Raw genomic sequence first — 24,090 nt, 5'->3', positions numbered from 1 at the left:
ATAGTTGTGCGTGTTTTACAATCAAGCAAAACAAAAATGTAAAAAAACTGCAAATTACAAATACAAAGTGTAATAAACACCTACAATATGATATGTTATCATGTAAAAATTTGGTTCCGCATCTGTTTCTGACACACACGTTTCGGGCTGTCTGCTCTGGAAAAAAAAAACTTGCCCAGTGGCCTTGTGGTTAGAGTGTCCGCCCTGAGACTGGAAGGTCGTGAGTTCAAAGTTCAAACCGAGTCTATAAAAATGGGACCCATTGCCTCCCTTCAGTCATCATCAAGGGTTGGAATTGGTGGTTAAATCACCAAATGGTTCCCGAGCGCGGCCACAGGCTGCTGCTCACTGCTCCCCTCACCTCTGAGGGGGTGAACATGGGGATGGGTCAAATGCAGAGGATAATTTCACCACACCTAGTGTGTGTGTGTGACTATCGTTGGGACTTTAACTTTAACTTTAAACCCCAACCACTCCGGTTTGTTCCTGGTCGGAGCTGCTGTGACGTAGATTACCGTAATAACTCGTATAACACTCAAAAGTAGAGATGTCCGATAATGGCTTTTTTGCCGATATCCGATATTGTCCAACTCTTGATTACCGATTCCGATATCAACCGATACCGATATATACAGTCGTGGAATTAACACATTATTATGCCTAATTTTGTTGTGATGCCCCGCTGGATGCATTAAACAATGTAACAAGGTTTTCCAAAATAAATCAACTCAAGTTATGGAAAAAAATGCCAACATGGCACTGCCATATTTATTATTAACGTCACAAAGTGCATTATTTTTTTTAACATGCCTCAAAACAGCAGCTTGGAATTTGGGACATGCTCTCCCTGAGAGAGCATGTGGAGGTTGAGGTGGGCGGGGTGGGGTAGGGGGTAGCGGGTAGCGGGGGGTGTACATTGTAGCGTCCCGGAAGAGTTAGTGCTGCAAGGGGTTCTGGGCATTTGTTCTGTTGTGTTTATGTTGTGTTACGGTGCGGATGTTCTCCCGAAATGTGTTTGTCATTCTTGTTTGGTGTGGGTTCACAGTGTGGCGCATATTTGTAACAGTGTTAAAGTTGTTTATACGGACACCCTCGGTGTGACCTGTATGGCTGTTGACCAAGTATGCATTGCATTCACTTGTGTGTGTGAAAAGCCGTAGATGTTATGTGATTGGGCCGGCACGCATAAGGCACGCCCCCAATATTGTTGTCTGGGTGGAAATCGGGAGAAATTCGGGAGAATGGTTGCCCCGGGAGATTTTCGGGAGGGGCACTAAAATTCGGGAGTCACCCGGGAAAATCGGGAGGGTTGGCAAGTATGACTGGGAGACGCAACTGCTCTTTACTTCTCCCTACGTCCATGTACCACTCCGTACAGCGGCGTTTTAAAACGTCATACATTTTACATTTTGAAACCGATACCGATAATTTCCGATATTACATTTTAAAGCATTTATCGGCCGATAATATCGGCAGTCCGAAATTATCGGACATCTCTACTCAAAAGCGCAGATTTCGACCATTGAAATACTTTCTGTAGTTCAAGACTTACGGTAGCACTGCACATCAAAATGGCGGCGACAGTTTTGATGTTAAAGGTACAAAAAATTATGTAGAACGTCTGGCGGGCAGGATTGAAAATCATAACGGGACATATTTTTGCCGAGGTCTGCGTTAAGGTCTTTCCCCAATCTAAACGTGCACAAACTGTATTGCTGTAGTCTTGATGGTGGAAGAGCGTTCACTTTCGGTTTTGCTTTTGAAAGAGCAGAAGCACCTCACTTGACCTGACGCGCGGAGGAAGTTGACAAAGTCATCCCCGGTCGTAGGCGCAAAGTCCAGCTGGGCGTCTTCTGGCCACAAGACGACAGCGGGGCTCCATCACTTAGCACTTGACGGAGGAGAGAGGAACTCTACCAGCTGCTACAGTGTGAAGTCACACGCACTCGGCCCTGCAGCCTCACACTTCTATACTCACTTCCTGTTTCCAACTTTGAAACCCTCTTCCTGGTTGTAGCTCATCCAATCCATGGAATCTCCATAAAGTCACTGGGGCTAATGTTAATTTGAGCAGCATACTTTTCAAAATAAAACATGTCCATCCATCCATTTTCTACCGCTTGTCCCTTTTGGGGTCGCGGGGGGTGCTGTAGCCTATCTCAGCTACAATCGGGCGGAAGGCGGGGTACACCCTGGACAAGTCGCCACCTCATCGCAGGGCCAACACAGATAGACAGACAACATTCACACTCACATTCACACACCAGGGCCAATTTAGTGTTGCCAATCAACCTATCCCCAGGTGCATGTCTTTGGAGGTGGGAGGAAGCCGGAGTACCCGGAGGGAACCCACACAGTGATACAGGAAACATACGTTTCGGTTGTATTGAAATAAGATAGTGAACATATTAGAGCCGCCCAACTTTTCAACTATTAACACTGAATTAGTCCTTTTAACCTTGATTTTAATGGTATTTTAATAATTGAATCTAACAGTTGTACAACATAAACCTTGTCATATGATGTGAAAGCATGTGTTCATCACAAAACATTCAATCAAGGCTTCGGTAAGGCTGATTACAAAATAAATACTAATCAATGTACTGCAAAAGAAGGGACTCATAAAGACTGATGGAAAATAATGATATATTGAATACAGTTATAGCACAATTATCATTAATAATATGTATGTTTCTTAAAGGCCTACTGAAACCCACTACTACCGACCACGCAGTCTGATAGTTTATATATCAATGATGAAATCTTAACATTGCAACACATGCCAATACGGCCGGGTTAACTTATAAAGTGCAATTTTAAATTTCCCGGCAAACTTCCGGCTGAAAACGTTTCGATATGATGACGTTTGCGTGTGATGTCAATGGTTGAAACGGAAGTATTCGGAGCCCATTGAATCCAATACAAAAAGCTCTGTTTTCATCTCAAAATTCCACAGTATTCTGGACATCTGTGTTGGTGAACATTTTGCAATTTGTTTAATGAACAATGGAGACTGCAAAGAAGAAAGTTGTAGGTGAGATCGGTGTATTAGCAGCGGACTACAGCAACACAACCAGGAGGACTTTGAAATGGATAGCAGACGCGCTAGCTGCCGACCTCATCTTGACTTCCTCCGTCCACGGGCCGCCAACCGCATCAGTGATCGGGTGAAGTCCTTCGTCATACCGTCGATCGCTGGAACGCAGGTGAGCACGGGTCGTGATGAGCAGATGAGGGCTGGCGTAGGTGCAGAGCTAATGTTTTTAGCATAGCTCTGTCGAGGTTCCGTAGCTAAGTTAGCTTCAATGGCGTCGTTAGCAATAGCATTGCTAAGCTTTGCCAAGCTGGAAAGCATTAACCGTGTACTTACATGTCCAGAGTTTGGTAGTATTGTTGATCTTCTGTCTATCCTTCCAGTCAGGGGTTTATTTGTTTTGTTTCTATATGCAGTTAAGCCCGATGCTATCACGTTAGCTCAGTAGCTAAAGTGCTTCACCGATGTATTGTCGTGGAGATAAAAGTCACTGTGAATGTCCATTTCGCGTTCTCGACTCTCATTTTCAAGAGGATATAGTATCCGAGGTGGTTTGAAATACAAATCCGTGATCCACAATAGAAAAAGGAGAAAGTGTGGAATCCAATGAACCAGTTTGTACTTAAGTTACGGTCAGAGCGAAAAAAGATACGTCCTGCACTGCACTCTAATCTTTCACTCTCACATTCCTCATCCACGAATCTTTCATCCTCGCTCAAATTAATGGGGTAATCGTCGCTTTCTCGGTCCGAATCGCTCTCCCTGCATTATAAACAATGGGGAAATGTGAGCAGCCCTTCCTCCTCTGACGTCACGCTACTTCCGGTACAGGCAAGGCTTTTTTTTTATCAGCGACCAAAAGTTGCGAACTTTATCGTCGTTGTTCTCTACTAAATACTTTCAGCAAAAATATGGCAATATCGCGAAATGATCAAGTATTACACATAGAATGGATCTGCTATCCCCGTTTAAATAAAAACATTTCATTTCAGTAGGCCTTTAAATAAACTGTCAATACAATTAAAGTGCAAATGAAAATACATCTTGACCACTTCAGTCATAATTTTTGCGCTGAAGAAACTTCTCGATGACTTTATCTGCAGACTTCTTCTGTTTGTTTGATATTGCCATTACTGCCACAAGTGGTGGAAAAGTGTATTACAGATGAATACTGTTGCGGCCTGTATGGACTCCAACAGCGGGCCCTATAGTTAAGAAACATTGTACTATGGTTATGGTTTGAGTTTGTTTCCAAAATATTTACAATTATAACATGATACGTCACAATTACCAGCACAACTTTTTTAGTAGTAAGTTAACGAACAAAGGCTCCTAATTAGTCTGCAGATGTATGCAGTAACATATTGTGTCATTTATCATTCTATTATTTTGTCAAAATTATTCATCTACTTGTTCATTTACTGTTAATATCTGCTCACTTTCTGTTGGTTTTAACATGTTCTATCTACACTTCTGTTCAAATGTAATAATCACTTAGTTTTCCCTTGTTTGATACTTTACATTAGTTTTGGATGATACCGTAAATTACCAAGTAGTTACAGGATCATTGGTCATAATTAAAGCTCTCATGTGTCCAGGGACGTATTTCATGACTTTATAAACAATCACAAAAGAAAAGATTTTGTGATAAAAAAAAAAATTGATGTAATCATTGTAGTGTTGTCCCGATACCATTATTTTGGTACCGATACCAAAATTTATTTTGATACTTTTCGATACTTTTCTAAATAAAGGGGACCACAAAAATAGCATTATTGGCTTTATTTTTAACAAAAAATCTTAGGGTACATTAAACATATGTTTCTTATTGCAATTTTGTCCTTAAATAAAATAGTGAACATACTAGACAACTTGTCTTTTAGTAGTAAGTAAACAAACAAAGGCTCCTAATTTAGCTGCTGATGTATGCAGTAACATGTTGTGTCATTTATCATTCTATTATTTTGTCAACATTATTAAGGACAAGTGGTAGAAAATGAATTATTAATCTACTTGTTCATTTACTGGTTATGTTCTCTTTTAACATGTTCTATCTACACTGTTAAAATGTAATAATCACTTTTTCTTCTGTTGTTTGATACTTTACATTAGTTTTGGATGATACCACAAATTTGGGTATCAATCCGATACCAAGTCATTACAGGATCATACATTGGTCATATTCAAAGTCCTCATGTGTCCAGGGACGTATTTCCTGAGTTTATAAACATATGAATTTAAAAAAAACAAAAGAAGATTTATTTTGTAATGCTAAAAAATATCGATGTAATCATAGTAGTATCAACTAGATATGCTTATGTACTTGGTATCATTACAGTGGATGTTAGGTGTAGATCCACCAAAGGCGTTTGTTTACATTGTGACGCCGGTGAGCTACGGTGTGTAGTAAAGCAGGTTTAGCTATTCCTCTGTACTTTTTAGAGGCGGTATAGTACCGTATATGATTCATTAGTATCGCGGTACTAGACAAATACCGGTATACCTTACAACCCTAAATCATTGTAGTATTGACTATATACACTCTTGGTTTCATTACAGTCAATATTTTTATTGATCCACACATTTGTTTATATTGAGGAGCGCTAGCTTGCTGTTAGCGGTTAGCTATTGTATCCGCCTACGGTGTGTAGTGAAGCATGTTTAGCTATTCCTCGTCCTGCAGTGATAATGGTACTTGTACGAAACTTACTTTATTTGTCGCCATGGGAGGCCAGGATTACTGATTTAGAAGTAGCTAAAACACTATGGATGGGCGTTAGCCGCTAGCTAGCTATGTTTTAAAGCACCGCTTGCAATGTAGCGCTTCAGTGTTTATAGCTTAAACCTTTATCGTTAGTTTTCAAGCCAAACTATTTCCTTTCTCCACAATGTTTCTGCTTGTAAGTGCTCCGTGTGTGTGTTGACTCACATGCGCCTGGGCTCACATTAGCAGCAATGGCACCATCATATTTGACTAGTGTTAGTATTGCACTGCAACAAAGTACAATTGGGACCAGTTGAATGTAAAAATACAGTCATCATTTTGTACAAACCCCAAAACCAGTGAAGTTGGCACGTTGTGTAAATCGTAATTAAAAGCAGAATACAATGATTTGCAAATACTTTTCAACCTATCTTCAATTGAATAGACTGCAAAGACAAGATACTTAACGTTCATTTTTTGCAAATATTATCTCATTGGAATGTGATGCCTGCAACATGTTTCTAAAGAGCTGGCACAAGTGGCAAAAAAGACTGAGAAAGTTTTGGAATGCTCATCAAACACTTATTTGGAACATCCTACAGGGGAACAGGCTAATTGGGAACAGGTGGGTGCCATGTTTGGGTATAAAAGCAGCTTCCATGAAATGCTCAGTCATTCACAAACAAGGATGGGGCGAGGGTCTCCACTTTGTCAACAAATGCGTGAGCAAATTGTCGAACAGTTTAAGAACAACATTGCTATTGGAAGGAAGTGAGGGATTTCATCATCTAAGGTCTGTTATAGCATCAAAAGTTTCCGAGAATCTGGAGAAATCACTGCACGTAACATTGAATGCCCGTGACCTTCGATCCCTCAGGAGGTACTGCATCAAAAACCGACATTAGTGTGTAAAGGATATCACCACATGGGCTCAGGAACACTTCAGAAAACCACTGTCAGTAACTAGAGTTCGACGCTACATCTGTAAGTGCAAGTTGAAACTGTACCATGCAAAGCGAAAGCCATTTATCAACAACACCCAGAAACGCCGCCGGCTTCGCTGGGCCGAAGCTCATCTAAGATGGACTGATGCAATGTGTAAAAGTGTTCTGTGGCCTGACGAGTCCACTTTTCAAATTGTTTTTGGAAACCGTGGACGTCGTGTCCTCTTGAACAAAGAGGAAAAGAACCATCCGGATTGTTCTATGCGCAAAGTTCAAAAGCCAGCATCCGTGATGGTATGGGGGTGTATCAGTGCCCAAGGCATGGCTAACTTACCTATCTGTGAAGGCACCATTATTGCTGAAAGGTACATACAGGTTTTGGAGCAACATATGTTGCCATCCAAGCAACGTTATGATGGACGCCCCTGCTTATTTTTAAGGATTTGCAAATCACTGTATTCTGTTTTTATTTACGAATTACACAATGTGCCAACTTCACTGGTTTTGGGTTCTGTAGAAAATATAAAAGTAGGGGTCCCTGCTTTTTCTCTCCTCAGTTTAGGGGTCCTCGGCCTGGAAGATGTTGAAGGGCCCTGGCATTGAGTGTTTGTGCCTCCTGGGAGCATAATCATGTCAAATTGATTGAAGCCAAAAAAAAAATGGGGTGCCCTACTGGAAAGCAACCAGCAGAGGCGCTTTTGAGTCCCCAGAAGAGCAGCATGACGTCACCTCTGATATTCTGCGCCATCAATGCTGGCACGGAAACAGGAGCGCAGAACCGAACACAATTAAAAGATTGACGATCGGTCTAACATATGAAGTCATCCCGACACGAGTCACTCTCGTTTGAAAGACACGGCGGACTTCAAGCGACGTTGCTCGCGTCTCCCGCCAGGGCTAATTCAGCAGTCGGCGTCACCACGGCAACCGGCAAACGCCAGCAGAGAAAGCCGTCTGATTGCCCACTTGAGTTTCTGTCAGTAACTGTGTGGAGTGTGTGTCCGTGCTGGAAGCAGGGCATCAAACCTCAGCTCTCAGTCAGACGGCGTGAAAGCAAGTTGTCAGGGCGATGGCTTTTGTGCGAGCACTCCCAAGTCGACGGTTGGCCCATTTCTTCACACGGTTGATGTCGCAACATGGCGGTTAGGTCACCGACCTTCAGTGATGACACCGACAAGTACTTCTCCACATTCAAGGCCTGCGATTCATCTTCAATCTTGCCTCGGACTTCTACGCCTTTAATTGGCCGCCCCCCCCGCAGGCTGTAATTGTCCCTTGAAGGGAGGAGAGATGTTGCGGTGACGACGTGTATTTAATGATTTAATGTGTTGTAATGTTGTCCCGATACCAATATTTTGGTACCGGTACCAAAATATTTCGGTATTTTTCGGTACTTTTCTAAATAAAGGGGACCACAATTTTTTTTTTATTATTGGCTTTATTTTCACAAAAAAAATCTTACGGTCCATTAAACATATTTTTATTATTGCAAGTTTGTCCTTAAATAAAATATTGAACATACCATACAACTTGTCTTTTAGTAGTAAGTAAACAAACAAAGACTTTGCAGTAACATATTGTGTAATTTCTCATTCTATTATTTTGTCAACATTATTAAAGGCCTACTGAAATGAAATGTTCTTATTTAAACGGGGATAGCAGATCCATTCTATGTGTCACACTTGATCATTTCGCGATATTGCCATATTTTTGCTGAAAGGATTTAGTAGAGAACATCGACAATAAAGTTCGCAACTTTTGGTCGCTGATAAAAAAAAGCCTTGCCTGTACCGGAAGTAGCGTGACGTCACAGGTTGTGGAGCTCCTCACATTTCCCCATTGTTTACACCAGCAGCGAGAGCGATTCGGACCGAGAAAGCGACGATTACCCCATTATTTGAGCAAGGATGAAAGTTTCGTGGATGAGGAACGTGAGAGTGAAGGACTAGAGTACAGTGCAGGACTTTCTTTTTTCGCTCTGACCGTAACTTAGGTACAAGGGCTCATTGGATTCCACACTCTCTCCTTTTTCTATTGTGGATCACGGATTTGTATTTTAAACCACCTCGGATACTATATCCTCTTGAAAATGAGAGTCGAGAACGCGAAATGGACATTCAGTGACTTTTATCTCCACAACAATACATCGGCGAAGCTCTTTAGCTACGGAGCTAACGTGATAGCATCGTGCTTAAATGCAGATAGAAACACAAGAAATAAGCCCCTGACTGGAAGGATAGACAGAAAATCAACAATACTATTAAAGGCCTACTGAAAGCCACTACTACCGACCACGCAGTCTGATAGTTTATACATCAATGATGAAATCTTAACATTGCAACACATGCCAATACGGCCGGGTTAACTTATAAAGTGACATTTTAAAATTCCCGGGAAATATCCGGCTGAAACATCGTGGTATGATGACGTATGCGCGTGACGAAGTCCGAGTAACGGAAGTTATGGTACCCCGTAGAATCCTATACAAAAAGCTCTGTTTTCATTTCATAATTCCACAGTATTCTGGACATCTTTTGCAATTTTTTTAATGAACAATGAAGGCTGCAAAGAAGACAGTTGTAGGTGGGATCGGTGTATTAGCAGCGGACTACAGCAACACAACCAGGAGGACTTTGTTGGAGCGCTAGCCGCCGACTTCACCTTGACTTCCTACGTCTCCGGGCCGCCAAACGCATCGTCCTTCTGCCGATCGCTGGAACGCAGGTGAGCAAATGAGGGCTGGCTGGCGTAGGTGGAGAGCTAATGTTTTTAGCATAGCTCTGTGCAGTCCGGTTGCTAAGTTAGCTTCAATGGCGTCGTTAGCACAGCATTGTTAACCTTCGCCAGCCTGGAAAGCATTAACCGTGTATTTACATGTCCACGGTTTAATAGTATTGTTGATTTTCTATCTATACTTCCAGTCAGGGGTTTATTTCTTTTGTTTCTATATGCAGTTAAAGCAAGATGCTATCACGTTAGCTCGTAGCTAAAGCATTTCGCCGATGTATTGTCGTGGAGATAAAAGGCACTGAATGTCCATTTCGTGTTCTCGACTCTCCTTTTCAAGAGGATATAGTATCCGAGGTGGTTTAAAATACAAATCTGTGATCTACAATAGAAAAAGGAGAGAGTGTGGAATCCAATGAGCCAGCTTGTACCTAAGTTACGGTCAGAGTGAAAAAAAGATACGTCCATCGCTGCCTCTCAAGTCATTCACTGTAACGTTCCTCATCTACGAATCTTTCATCCTCGCTCAAATTAATGGGGTAATCGTCACTTTCTCGGTCCGAATCTCTCTCGCTCCATTGTAAACAACGGGGAATTGTGAGGAATCCTAGCTCCTGTGACGTCACGCTACTTCCGGTACAGGCAAGGCTTTTTTTTATCAGCGAGCAAAAGTTGCGAACTTTATCGTCGATTTTCTCTACTAAATCCTTTCAGCAAAAATATGGCAATATCGCGAAATGATCAAGTATGACACATAGAATGGATCTGCTATTCCCGTTTAAATAAAAAAAAATCATTTCAGTAGGCCTTTAAACCATGGACCTGTAACCACACAGTTAATGCTTTCCAGCCTGGCGAAGCTTAACAATGCTGTTGCTAACGACGCAATTGAAGCTAACTTAGCTATGGGACCTCACAGAGCTATGCTAAAAACATTACCTATCCACCTACGCCAGCCCTCATCTGCTCATCAACACCCGTGCTCACCTGCGTTCCAGCGATCGACGGCGCGATGAAGGACTTCACCCGATCATCGATGCGGTCGGCGGCTAGCGTCGGATAGCGCGTCTGCTATCCAAGTCAAAGTCCTCCTGGTTGTGTTGCTGCAGTCAGCCGCTAATACACCGATCCCACCTACAGCTTTCTTCTTTGCAGTCTTCACTGTTCATTAAACAAATTGCAAAAGATTCACCAACACAGATGTCCAGAATATTGTGGAATTTTGCGATGAAAACAGAGCTGTTTGTATTGGGATACAATGTGTCCCAATACTTCCGCTTCAACCATTGACGTCACGTGCAAACGTCATCATACATAGACGTTTTCAACCGGAAGTTTCTCGGGAAATTTAAAATTGCACTTTATAAGTTAACCCGGCCGTATTGGCATGTGTTGCAATGTTAAGATTTCGTCATTGATATATAAACTATCAGACTGCGTGGTCGGTAGTAGTGGCTTTCAGTAGGCCTTTAAGGACAAGTATAAATTGAATCATTAATCTACTTGTTCATTTACTGTTAATATCTGCTTACTTTCGGTTTCAACATGTTCTATCTACACTTCTGTTAAAATGTAATAATCATTTATTGTTTTGTTGTTAGATACTTTACATTATTTTTGGATGATACCACAAATTTGGGTATCAATCCGATACAGAGTAGTTACAGGATCATACATTGGTCATATTTAAAGTCCTCATGTGTCCAGGGACGTATTTCCTGAGTTTATAGACATAATATAACTTTTAAAAAAACAAAAGAAGGTTCTCTACAATCTAAAACTAGAAAAACTTAGGTTTTCGCTAAAAGGCTCGGCTCAAGCGTTTGAAAGCTCATGGAGTCCTTTCTTGCTGTATGTCAACTCTCTTGATTTAACCCCAGACGCAGATGAGGAATAATCTCCCTTTTATTTATTATTATTATTTTAATTTAATTGTATTTTATTTTATTTTTATTTTATTTTCTCCCTTTCTCTCCTTTCAGCCTGTTTGTCTGTCTCTGGCCTCGTATGTGTGTGTGTATGCGAGGATGTCTGTCTTTGTCGTCTTACTTGTTATATGATTGTGCCATATGTCCCTTGTTGGTGTGACCTGAGTGGGGTGGGAGGGTGGGTGGGGATTTGGGTTTTAAGGGAAAGGGTGTGAAGAATTTTCTGACTTTAAAATTGTACTGTTTCGACTTGCACTTTTTTCTGTATTTGAAAATGCCAATAAAAAAAGTTGGATTAAAAAAACAAAAGAAGATTTATTTTGTAATGCTAAAAAATATCGATGTAATCATAGTAGTATCAACTAGATACGCTCATGTACTTGGTATCATTACAGTGGATGTTAGGTGTAGATCCACCAAAGGCGTTTGTTTACATTATGACGCCGGTGAGCTACGGTGTGTAGTAAAGCATGTTTAGCTATTCCTCTGTACTTTTTAGAGGCGGTAAAGTAGTGTATATGATTCATTAGTATCGCGGTACTATACTAATACCGGTATACCTTACAATTCAAAGTCCTCATGTGTCCAGGAACATATTTCCTGAGTTTAAAAATATAATATAATTGTTTTAAAAACGAAAGAAGATTTTTGTGATGCTAAACAATATCGATGTAATCATAGTAGTATCGACTGGATACGCTATTGTACTTGGTATCATTACAGTGGATGTTGGGTGTAGATCCACCAATGGCGTTTGTTTATATTGTAGCGTCCCAGAAGAGTTGGTGCTGCAGGGAATTCTGGGAATTTGTTCTGTAGTGTTTATGTTGTGTTGCGGTGCAAATATTCTCCCAAAATGTGTTTGTCATTGTTGTTTAGTGTGGTTTCAAAATGTGGCACATGTTTATGACAGTGTTGGCGTTGTTCATACGGCCACCCTTAGTGTGACATGTATGGCTGTTGAGTAAGTATGCGCTTCATTCACATATGAGTACGGTGTTTCACAATAAATTGATCGTCAAAACGGTTAATGATCGGACATGAAGTCTTGAATTTGTCAACTATAGACACTAAGGCTGCGAATCTTTGGGTGTCCCACGATTGGATTCAATATTGATTCTTGGGGTCACGATTCGATTATAAATCGATTTTTTTTCGATTCATTTGTATTTTTATTATTATTTTTTTTATAAATGTCTAATGATAATGTCAATGAGGGATTTTTAATCACTGCTACGTTTAAATTGTAAGTAATATTGATACTGTTGTTGATAATATTCATTTTTGTTTCACTACTTTTGGATAGTTCTGTGTCGTGTTTGTGTCTCCTCTCAATTGCTCTGTTTATTGCTGTCCTGAGTGTTGCTGGGTCGGGTTTGGTTTTGGAATTGGATTGCATTGTTATGGTATTGCTGTGTATTGTTTTGTTGGATTGATCAATAAAAAATAAAAATACCATAAAAGAAAAAGAAAATCGATGTTTGAAAAATGAGAATCGATACTGAATCGTACAACGTGAGAATGGCGGATTGAATTCGAATCGATTTTTTCCCCACACCCCTAATAGACACATTTTAATACATCCTTTATCATGACTCTGGTGTGCTGAGGTGTGTAGTGAAGCATATATAGCAATCACACATTCTAAATGGTTGACACTTGATAGAAACGCACTACTCCTTGTCTCCATGGAGACAAGGAGTAGTGATTTTAAAGTCGATAAGACACTGCTGACTGCTGTCCGCTAGCCATGTCTTACAGCCGGCGGGTGTGGGACTGGTACTTTTCAGAGGCGGTATAGTACACACTAGGGATGTCCGATAATATGGGCAGTCCGATATTATCGACCGATAAATGCTTTAAAATGTAATATCGAAAATGATTTGTATCGGTTTCAAAAACTAAAATGTATGACTTTTTAAAACGCCGCTGTGTACACGGATGTAGGGAGAAGTACAGAGCGTCAATAAACCTTCAAGGCACTGCCTTTGCGTGCCGGCCCAGTCACATAATATCTACGGCTTTTCACACACACAAGTGAATGCCAATCATACTTGGTCAACAGCCATACAGGTCACACTGAGGGTGGCCGTATAAACAACTATAACACTGTTACAAATATGCGCCACACTGTGAACCCACACCAAACAAGAATGACGAACATCCGCACCGTAACACAACAAATACCCAGAATCCCTTGCAGCCAATGTTCCCTCTAATTTTTCATGTGTGTGAGCAAACGCAAAAACTCCCTGAGCATTCAGTGGAGCCCATGTGAGCAACATCAGGCGTGCACACTGTGGCTACACCAGCAGCACACCTGTCCCAAACCTGACTAAATAACAAGTTCAATCTTCATCCATCCATCCATTTTCTACCGTTTGTCCCTTTCGGGGTCGCTGGAGCCTATCTCAGCTGCATTCGGGCGGAAGGCGGCGTACACCCTGGACAAGTCCCCACCTCATCGCAGGGCCAACACAGATAGACAGACAACATTCTCTTGTTATTATAATCAAATGACAGCAGTCATTTCCATTTCTAATGTAAGTGTTTAGGCCCACTTACAATGACAATAACAAAAAATATTGTTTTTCATGAACTGTGTACTTGTATTGTTTGTCTGGGTGGAGGTCCTGCTTTGGAAATACTTTGTACCCCTTTCAGACATTGCATTTAGTTCCCATTAAAACATCCACATGTTGCACAATGAGATGTAAGCAGGGGATCATGTGTACATTCCTGCAACTTCCTGTTTGTAAAAAATATATTTTTATTAGTATTTTTTAATATACTAACAGCATTTCATGATTGATATTTATAAATTAAGATTCCTAGAATAAGCACACATTTGATTGGTAAATCATAGTGTAACGACCTGGAATGACACTTTATGTGTGGTGTTGGAGTTGTCCGACTTTTTGTGTGGCTGTAAACGCATCACTGGCTAAGTGCCATACGTGCATGTGTTGGCGCAAGCGAGAAAGAGCGAGCGGCTGCTGTTGATATAACAAAGTTGCTTTTTTCTGGTTTGTACTGCAGAAAATGACCAGTTTTGCTAGATATCCTTTTTTCTACTAATGTTTTGGTGATGTGTTTATGGCCGACAATAAAGAGTTTTGCTCAGTAAAGTGATGGATGGAATTCATGTCCTCAGAGCGTCTCGACAGACGTTACAATATTTGAACAATGATGACGAAAACTGTTTTGTCTGTCGTGTCCGTGTCGTGTCGAAAATTGTTATGCGCTTGTTTTTTTATTTGATTTTGTGCGTGGCATAGATTTGCCGCGCGCAGAGGACGCTTGAGCAGTGCGCAATTGCACGGGCGCACCTTAGAGGGAACATTGGTGTAGCACTAACTCTTTCGGGACGCTACAGTATACACCCCCCCCCGCTAACCCCTACCAAAACCCCGCCCCCCCCCAGCCCCGCCCACCTCAACCTCTCAAATTTCAAGCTGCTGTTTTTGAGGCATGTTAAAAAAAATAATGCACTTTGTGACTTCAATAATAAATATGGCAGTGCCATGTTGGCATTTTTTCCCATAACTTGAGTTGATTTATTTTGGAAAACCTTGTTACCTTGTTTAATGCATCCAGCGGGGCATCACAACAAAATTAGGCATAATAATGTGTTAATTCCACGACTGTATATATCGGTAATCGGTTGATATCGGAATCGGTAATTAAGAGTTGGACAATATCAGAATATCGGATATCGGCAAAAAAGCCATTATTGGACATCTCTAGTACACACTATGATTCATTAGTATCGCGGGGGTACTATACTAATACTGGTATACCGTACAACCCTAATGCGTTGTCATCATAAATTGAGTAATCAAACAGTCTTTTAATAAACTTTATGATATAATGGCTTGGAGAAAAAGCAGGGACCCCTACCAGTGAAGTTGGCACATTGTGTAATTCGTAAATAAAAACAGAATACAGTGGTTTGCAAATCCTTTAAAATAAGCAGGGGCGTCTCATAACGTTGCTTGGATGGCAACATATGTTGCTCCAAAACCTGTATGTACCTTTCAGCATTAATGGTGCCTTCACAGATAGGTAAGTTAGCCATGTCTCGGACACTAATAGACCCCCATACCGTCGCAGCGACTATCTTCGTAAACAATCGTCTGTTTTGGCCATCTTCTTCCTGACGCCTGACCATTTTTGATCGTATTTCAGCAATTTCGATCTGCTCGTGATCGCTCCAAACACCAGAAACAAGCACCCCTACTGTCTTGTGATTGGCCACAACATGGATACTTTCAGTATTTAAAAGGGGGAGGAGTCTGGGCGTGCCGTGTCACGCCAACTCCTGAGATCAATTCCACGTTGGCTGAATTGATACGTCTGAATTTGTACAGTTTCTGTATTTTTAGTATGAAATCCACAACACCCGAGTTACATTAGCCCCCTGGGGTCCCAATACTTATACAAGTATGGTGGGTACCACAGAATAGGAGCAGAGGAGCTATATGTGTACATGTGTAAACCGCACTTCTCAATGCCTCAAGAGCTGCGCTGGACAATGAGTTGCTTTCAGCTCATTGGCGAGCACTGGCTGCACACACGGGCCAGGGACTGGGCCAGGGAGGTTCAAAGTACTGAGACGGCGTCCCCTGAGAGGCGCTAAATGACTTTAAGGGATGTGCAGCGGCTTGAGAAAAATAAGCCCATCACAGCATTAATGTGGACTATATGTAGCGTTGCAGGATTCTAGAGTTAAATATACCGACAATAGAGCTATCGTGATAATGCATGGAGCTGTACTTTTGGCAGCACGCTATGCTATAGCACGCTAGCAGCTAAGGTTTCTTAGTAAACGTACAAAAGTGTCTCTTGCAAGTATCACTGGACGACGAGGAATGGCTGAACAATAAGCCAAATAAGCCATGCGAGGATAGAGCTCTCGAATGTAAAGTGGGCTCATCGATACGGATATCGACAGTGACAATACCAAGTTGAATATAGGTATACGGTCAATATATGGATGTCGTTGTCCCCCGCACTCTCTCAAAAGGCACGTATTAAGGTCCAAAAATAAGGCACTGCTATTGAATGGAGGCAAGTCAAACACTTGTGCCAGGCGGAACCTTTTAAGCTCATTGATTGGCTTTTTAGGGCCGCCTTCTTGTCAACTGACCAATCAATGATCAGATGCGAGTAGGAGCGAGTCTGGATCATTCACAGGAGAGATATTTATCATAGAAAAGAGTTCCAAAATGGTTGCTGTTAAACTAGTAACATCGTAAACTTTTTCAAACACTGCTTTTGTCATGTTAGCGTTGTAGTTTACAGCACATTATACCGGTCCAGGATTTTTTAACTCTGTGTCACATGTCATTATTATTATTAAACATGTTATTATCACCCAATATTTTGTTGTTTTTTGCAAATAAACTAACTAAACTTTGCCGTCTATCAATATTCACTGACTTGACTTGCGGGAAAGACGACAGTTTTGCCTTGTAGAACGACAACTTTATCTTTTTGTAGCAAGCAACTACTCAACAGTATCATCATCCCTGGCGAGCGTTTTACACACACACACACACACACACACACACACACACACACACACACACACACACACACACACACACACACACACACACACACACACACACACACACACACACACACACACACACACACACACACACTTCATTCAACGCCCGCTGACCACTCCCCTGCTTCCTCAGCCCCCGTATCAGCTGGTATTTGACACAGGACCCCAAAAAGCTGTCCAAGATATGCCTGTAATATGATTCTCTGATTTTGGACCTCCAGAGTCAGTATGTCCTCATCCATGTGTGACGGCGAGGTGAAATTACGTCTGAAAACAAGCTGACTTTAGCCCCGCCCATTAGGGGTACAGTAATATTGTCATTAATGTACAGTAATATTATCCCTAATGTACAGTAATATCATTAATGTACAGTACTATCAATATACAGTAATATTATTAATGTAAAGTAATTTTAATGTACAATAATATAATTCATGTACAGTGATATCATAAATGTACAATAATAATGTACAGTAATATCATCAATGTACAGTCATATTAATGTACAGTAATATCATCAATGTACAGTATTATCATTAACGTACAGTATAATTATCAATGTACAGTAATAATATCCTTAATGTACAATAATATTATCCTTAATGTACAGTACTATTATCAATGTACAGTAATATCATCAATGTACAGTAATATTGTCATTAATGTACAGTAGTATTAATGTACAATCATTTTATCCTTAATGTACAGTAATATTGTCATCAATGTACAGTAATATTGTCATCAATGTACAGTAATATTAATGTACAATCATTTTATCCTTAATGTACAGTAATATTATTAATCTACAGTAATATTATCATTGATGTACAGTAATATTGTCATCAATGTACAGTAATATTAGTAATGTACAGTAATAGTATCATTAATGTACAGTAATATCATTAACGTACAGTAATATTATCATCAATGTACATTAATATTATATTGTACAGCGATTATTGTCAATTTACAGTAATATTATTAATGTACAGTAATATTATCATTAATGTACAGTAATACCATTAATGTACAGTAATATTATCATCAATGTACAGTATTATTGTTATTGTACAGTAATATTGTCATTAATGTACAGTAATGTCATTAATGTACAGTAATATCATTAATGTACAGTATAATTATCAATGTACAGTAATAATATCCTTAATGTACAATAATATTATCCTTAATGTACAGTACTATTATCAATGTACAGTAATGTTATTAATGTACAGTAATATCATCAATGTACAGTAATATTGTCATTAATGCACAGTAATATTAATGTACAATAATTGTATCCTTAATGTACAGTGATATTTTATTAATGTACAGTAATATTAATGTACAATCATTTTATCCTTAATGTACAGTGATATTTTATTATTGTACAGTAATATTGTCATCAATGTACAGTAATACTGTCATCAATGTACAGTCATATTAATGTACAATCATTTTATCCTTAATGTACAGTAATATTATCATTGATGTACAGTAATATTGTCGTCAATGTACAGTAATATTAGTAATGTACAGTAATATTATCAATGTACAGTAATGTAATTATTGTCATCAATTTACAGTAATATTATTAATGTACAGTAATATTATCATCAATGTACAGTAATATTATCATCAATGTACAGTAGTATAATCAATGAACAGTCATATTTTTATTGTACAGTAATATTGTCATTAATGTACAGTAATGTCATTAATGTACAGTAATGCCATTAATGGACAGTAATATCATAAATTCACAGTAATAATGTACAGTAATATTGTCATTAATGTACAGTAATATCAATGCACAGTAATAATATACAGTAATATTATCATTAATGTACAGTGATATTATTATGGCAGGAGTCTGCAATGTAGATCACGATGCACATTTGAGGTCATATTCCTAATATGGACAAAGAATCGTTCAAATTCCGGTATGGACAGTAGAGGGTCTCCCACTAAGCCAGGGGTCGGCAACCCGCGGCTCTAGAGCCGCATGCGGCTCTTTAGCGCCGCCCTAGTGGCTCTCTGGAGATTTTTCCAAAATGTATGAAGAATGAAAAAAGATGAGGGGAAAAAAAAATAAAAAATTTTTTGTTTTAGTATGGTTTCTGTATGAGGACAAACATGACCCAAACCTCCCTAATTGTTATAAATCACACTGTTTATATTAAACATGCTTCACTGATTCGAGTATTTGGCGAGCGCCGTTTTGTCCTACTTATTTTGGCGGTCCTTGAACTCACCGTATAGTTTGTTTGCATGTATAACTTTCTCCGACTTTCTAGGACGTGTTTTATGCCACTTTTTCTGTCTCATTTTGTCCACCACACTTTTAACGTCGTGCGTGAACGCACAAAGGTGAGTTTTGTTGATGTTATTGACTTGTGTGGAGTGCTAATCAGACATATTTGGTCACTGCATGACTGCAAGCTAATCGATGCTAACATGCTATTTAGGCTAGCGATATGTACATATTGCATCATTATGCCTCATCTGTAGCTATATTTGAGCTCATTTAGTTTCCTTTAAGTCCTCTTAATTAAATGTATATCTCATGACACATGTAATATGGCTTTTAATTTTTTGCGGCTCCAGACAGATTTGTTTTTGTATTTTTGGTCCAATATGGCTCTTTCAACATTTTGGGTTGCCGACCCCTGCACTAAGCTGACACGCATGTTTTCCAACCCTCCACTTCCTGCCTGTGTGGCTAACATGCGAACCACGAGGCCTCAGTGCGGCCCACCACTAAATATGCCCCACAAAATCAGTCTTTTGGAAAATAGGACGCCCCCGCAGATGTAATTATGTGATGAAAAACCACTGATCAACTGTTGATCCCTGTCATACATCACGTGTCACCACATTCTTCTATTACTCTAGTCATTTTTCATGCATCGCTTATGCAAGAGAATCCTGCTCTGTGGGGAAGTGGTCTTGGCAGAAGGAAGTCTGCATGCTTGCTTGCTTGACTTACATCAGAAGATCAATTGTTTGTATAATATTCTTTCCACTTGCTTGTCCGCCGCTCGCTTTGTCTCGGTGACCCACTGCGCCTTCCCGTGTTTACGCTGCGGCGGTTCAATCAGCACAAACTGAAAATGAACGATATGAATATGAACGAAAACAAGAAATGCATTCTGTTAAAGCAGGGGTGTCAAACGTACGGCCCGAGGGCCGGATCAGGCCCGCAAACAGGTTTTATCCGCCCCCCCAGGATGAGTTTAAGTATAAAAATTAACCTTGAATTTTTGAATGAAATAAACTGCTGTTCTAAATGTGTCCACTAGATGTCGCAATAGCAATTCTTTGTATCTTTGTAAATGATGCTACATATGTAAAAACAAATAAACCACATGATGTTAGTGCACCAGTTGAGGAAAATGAGCAAACTACATAAATAACATCCTATAATTTGAATTTGATATTATTTTTGTTATCTTCATAGATTGAAAATGAACACCAACGAGTTGACTGATGAACATTATCACATAATTTATGTAGAAAATATAAATAATGACAAATAAAGTATATACACTATTAACTGCAACAGTTAATTGTAAAGAACAAACAAACCCAACAACATTATGATTTGTACATTTTCAGATTGTGCTTGTTCTATTTTTAAACAAAGAAAACAACCTGAAGTTGTCTTTATTTTTAAGTTATCGTGCCGTGATTTTACCAGTCCGGCCCACTTGGGAGTAAATTTTTCTCCATGTGGCCCCCGATCTAAAATGAGTTTGACACCCCTGTGTTAAAGGTTTGTTTGAAACACGATTAATGTTTAGTATTTCCTCTGAAGTATTATCTTGATATTATTTGTCTTTCTTAAACACATGTTTGCTACGAGTGTTTTCAAAAAGCACCAACTCTGCAAGTCTAAATAAAAGAAATCAAATGTGAGCAAAAACTAAAACAATCATAGATTAATATTTCAGCACATACTCAATGTTGACATCTATAGTTATATTTTGATAAACAATCATAAATTAATCTTTCAGCACATACACAATTTTTACATTTATAGTTATATTTTGATAAACAATCATAAATGAATCTTTCAGCACATACACAATGTTGACATCTATATTCATATTTTGATAAACAATCATAAATTAATTTTTCAGCATATACACAATGTTGACATCTATAGTTACACTACCGTTCAAAAGTTTGGGGTCAAATTGAAATGTCCTTATTTTTGAAGGAAAAGCACTGTACTTTTCAATGAAGATAACTTTAAACTAGTCTTAACGTTAAAGAAATACACTCTATACATTGCTAATGTGGTAAATGACTATTCTAGCTGCAAATGTCTGGTTTTTGGTGCAATATCTACATAGGTGTATAGAGGCCCATTTCCAGCAACTATCACTCCAGTGTTCTAATGGTACAATGTGTTTGCTCATTGGCTCAGAAGGCTAATTGAAATTAGAAAACCCTTGTGCAATCATGTTCACACATCTGAAAACCGTTTAGCTCGTTACAGAAGCTACAAAACTGACCTTCCTTTGAGCAGATTGAGTTTCTGGAGCATCACATTTGTGGGGTCAATTAAACGCTCAAAATGGCCAGAAAAAGAGAACTTTCATCTGAAACTCGACAGACTATTCTTGTTCTTAGAAATGAAGGATATTCCACAAAATTGTTTGGGTGACCCTAAACTTTTGAACGGTAGTGTACATTTTGATAAACAATCATAAATGAATCTTTCAGCACATACACAATGTTGACATCTATAGTTATATTTTGATAAACAATAGTAAGTGAATCTTTCAGCACGTACACAATGTTGACATCTATAGTTATATTTTGATAAACAATCATAAATAAATTTTTCAGCATATACACAATGTTGACATCTATAGTTATATTTTGATAAACAATCATAAATTAATCTTTCAGCACGTACACAATGTTGACATCTATAGTTATATTTTGATAAACAATCATAAATTAATCTTTCAGCACATACACAATGTTGACATCTATAGTTATATTTGGATAAAAACACTACTCGTAAATGTTGTTGTTGTTGCACGCACCAACAACAACAACAAACATGGCAGTAGACGTGAAGTTAAATCATTAAATACAACCTTACCCGAGCAAAAACGATGCGTCTTGATACCATAGTTAATATGTCTGTCCTGCAGCATGTTTACTTTTGTGTGATATCATGTGCGATACAAGCAGTACTGCAGCATGTATACTTGTGTGGGATACCGTGTGCGATACAAGCAGTACTGCAGAATGTTTACTTGTGTGTGATACCATGTGCGATACAAGCAGCCCTGCTGCGCCTTTACTTGTGTATGATATAATGTGTGATACAAGCAGTCCTACAGCGTGTTTACTTGTTTGTGATATCATGTGCGATGCAAGCAGTCCTGCAGCGTGTTTACTTGTGTGATATCATGCTCGATACAAGCAGTCCTGCAGCGTATTTACTTGTGTGATATCATGCTCGATACAAGCAGTCCTGCAGCGTGTTTACTTGTGTGATATCATGTTCGATACAAGCAGTCCTGCAGCGTGTTTACTTGTGTGATATCATGCTCGATGCAAGCAGTCCTGCAGCGTGTTTACTTGTGTGTGATATCATGTGCGATACTAGCAGCCCTGCAGCGTGTTTACTTTTGTGTGATATCATGTGTGATACAAGCAGTCCTGCAGCGTGTTTACTTGTGTGTGAGATCATGTGCGATACAAGCAGTCCTGCAGCGTGTTTACTTTTGTGTGATATCATGTGCGATAAAAGCAGTACTGTAGCATTTTTACTTGTGTGGGATACCGTGTGTGATACAAGCAGTACTGCAGAATGTTTACTTGTGTGTGATACCATGTGCGATACAAGCAGTCCTGCAGAATGTTTACTTGTGTGCGATATCATGTGCAATACAAGCAGTCCTGCAGCGTGTTTACTTGTGTGTGATATCATGTGCGATACAAGCAGTCCTGCACCGTGTTTACTTGTGTTAATATGTGGGATACAAGCAGTCTTGCAGAATGTTTACTTGTGTGATATCATGTGCGATACAAGCAGTCCTGCAGCGTGTTTACTTGTGTGATATCATGCTCGATACAAGCAGTCCTGCAGCGTGTTTACTTGTGTGTGATATCATGTGGGATACTTGCAGTCCTGCAGCGTATTTACTTTTGTGTGATATCATGTGCAATACAAGCACTACTGTAGCATGTTTACTTGTGTGGGATACGGTGTGCGATACAAGCAGTACTGCAGAATGTTTACTTGTGTGTGATACCATGTGCGATACAAGCAGTCCTGCAGAATGTTTACTTGTGTGTGATACCATGTGCGATACAAGCAGTCCTGCAGCGTGTTTACTTGTGTGATATCATGTGCGATACAAGCAGTCCTGCAGCGTGTTTACTTATGTGGGATATGTGGGATACAAGCAGTCCTGCAGAATGTTTACTTGTGTGATACCATGTGCGATACAAGCAGTCCTGCAGAATGTTTACTTGTGTGTGATATCATGTGCGATACAAGCAGTCCTGCAGCGTGTTTACTTGTGTGTGATATCATGTACTATACAAGCAGTCCTGCAGCGTGTTTACTTGTGTGTGATATCATGTGCGATACAAGCAGTCCTGCAGGGTGTTTACTCGTGTGTGATACCATGTGCGATACCAGCAGACCTGCAGCGTGCAAGGATGGACAGCCAGTTAACAGCTAAATGTCCTCCAATAAGCACACAATTTCTTCTATTTTAGTACAGTCATTAATAAAAAGTAAACATGCTAAGTTATAAGCTACTCGGACCTAACAAGTACGCAACAGCTAAGCACACAACAGCACACAAGCTAGCCATACTAAGTGTCCTCAATGGAACAACATTGCAGTGTCACACAACATGTAATAATTTATTGTTGTATATTACGTCAAGGCAGAAGCGTATTGGAAAGTATTCAGTAACAAACGTGTCCGCATCGTTCAACCTACTGCGTCATGATTTTAACTTATTATGGGCCCCTAGGTGTCACCAAAAACCAATTACCACTCCACTTCAAATGTAAGTCCATTCCATATGTTTAATAATAAATAGGTTAGAGTTTCCCATAATTATATGTGTTCTGTTTGAGCAATTTCACTTGGTCAAGTTTTTTTTCCAACATTCCACACTCCAGAATAACACAAG

General features: G+C 39.6%; 1 protein-coding gene across 2 annotated transcripts in view; it reads left to right on the top strand.

Moving 5' to 3' along the window:
- The window catches only part of LOC133635873 (inactive phospholipase C-like protein 2), a 70,597-nt gene that overhangs the window by 5,186 nt on the left and 41,321 nt on the right, over positions 1–24,090 (top strand). The window contains exon 1 of one of the 2 annotated variants that reach the window (XM_062029282.1): positions 19,157–19,282. The exons of the other annotated variant lie outside the window; for it this stretch is intronic. Within the exon in view, the coding sequence (XP_061885266.1) occupies positions 19,184–19,282 (99 nt within the window). The 5' untranslated portion in view covers positions 19,157–19,183. Of the gene's footprint in view, positions 1–19,156; positions 19,283–24,090 lie in introns of those variants that run through there. 2 annotated transcript variants of the gene reach the window in all.

The sequence above is a fragment of the Entelurus aequoreus genome, linkage group LG20 (genome assembly GCF_033978785.1).
Source record: "Entelurus aequoreus isolate RoL-2023_Sb linkage group LG20, RoL_Eaeq_v1.1, whole genome shotgun sequence".
In the NCBI taxonomy this organism is placed as follows: domain Eukaryota; kingdom Metazoa; phylum Chordata; class Actinopteri; order Syngnathiformes; family Syngnathidae; genus Entelurus; species Entelurus aequoreus.
Note: the sequence above shows the minus strand (reverse complement) of the source record. Positions and strands in the feature narration are given on the sequence as shown.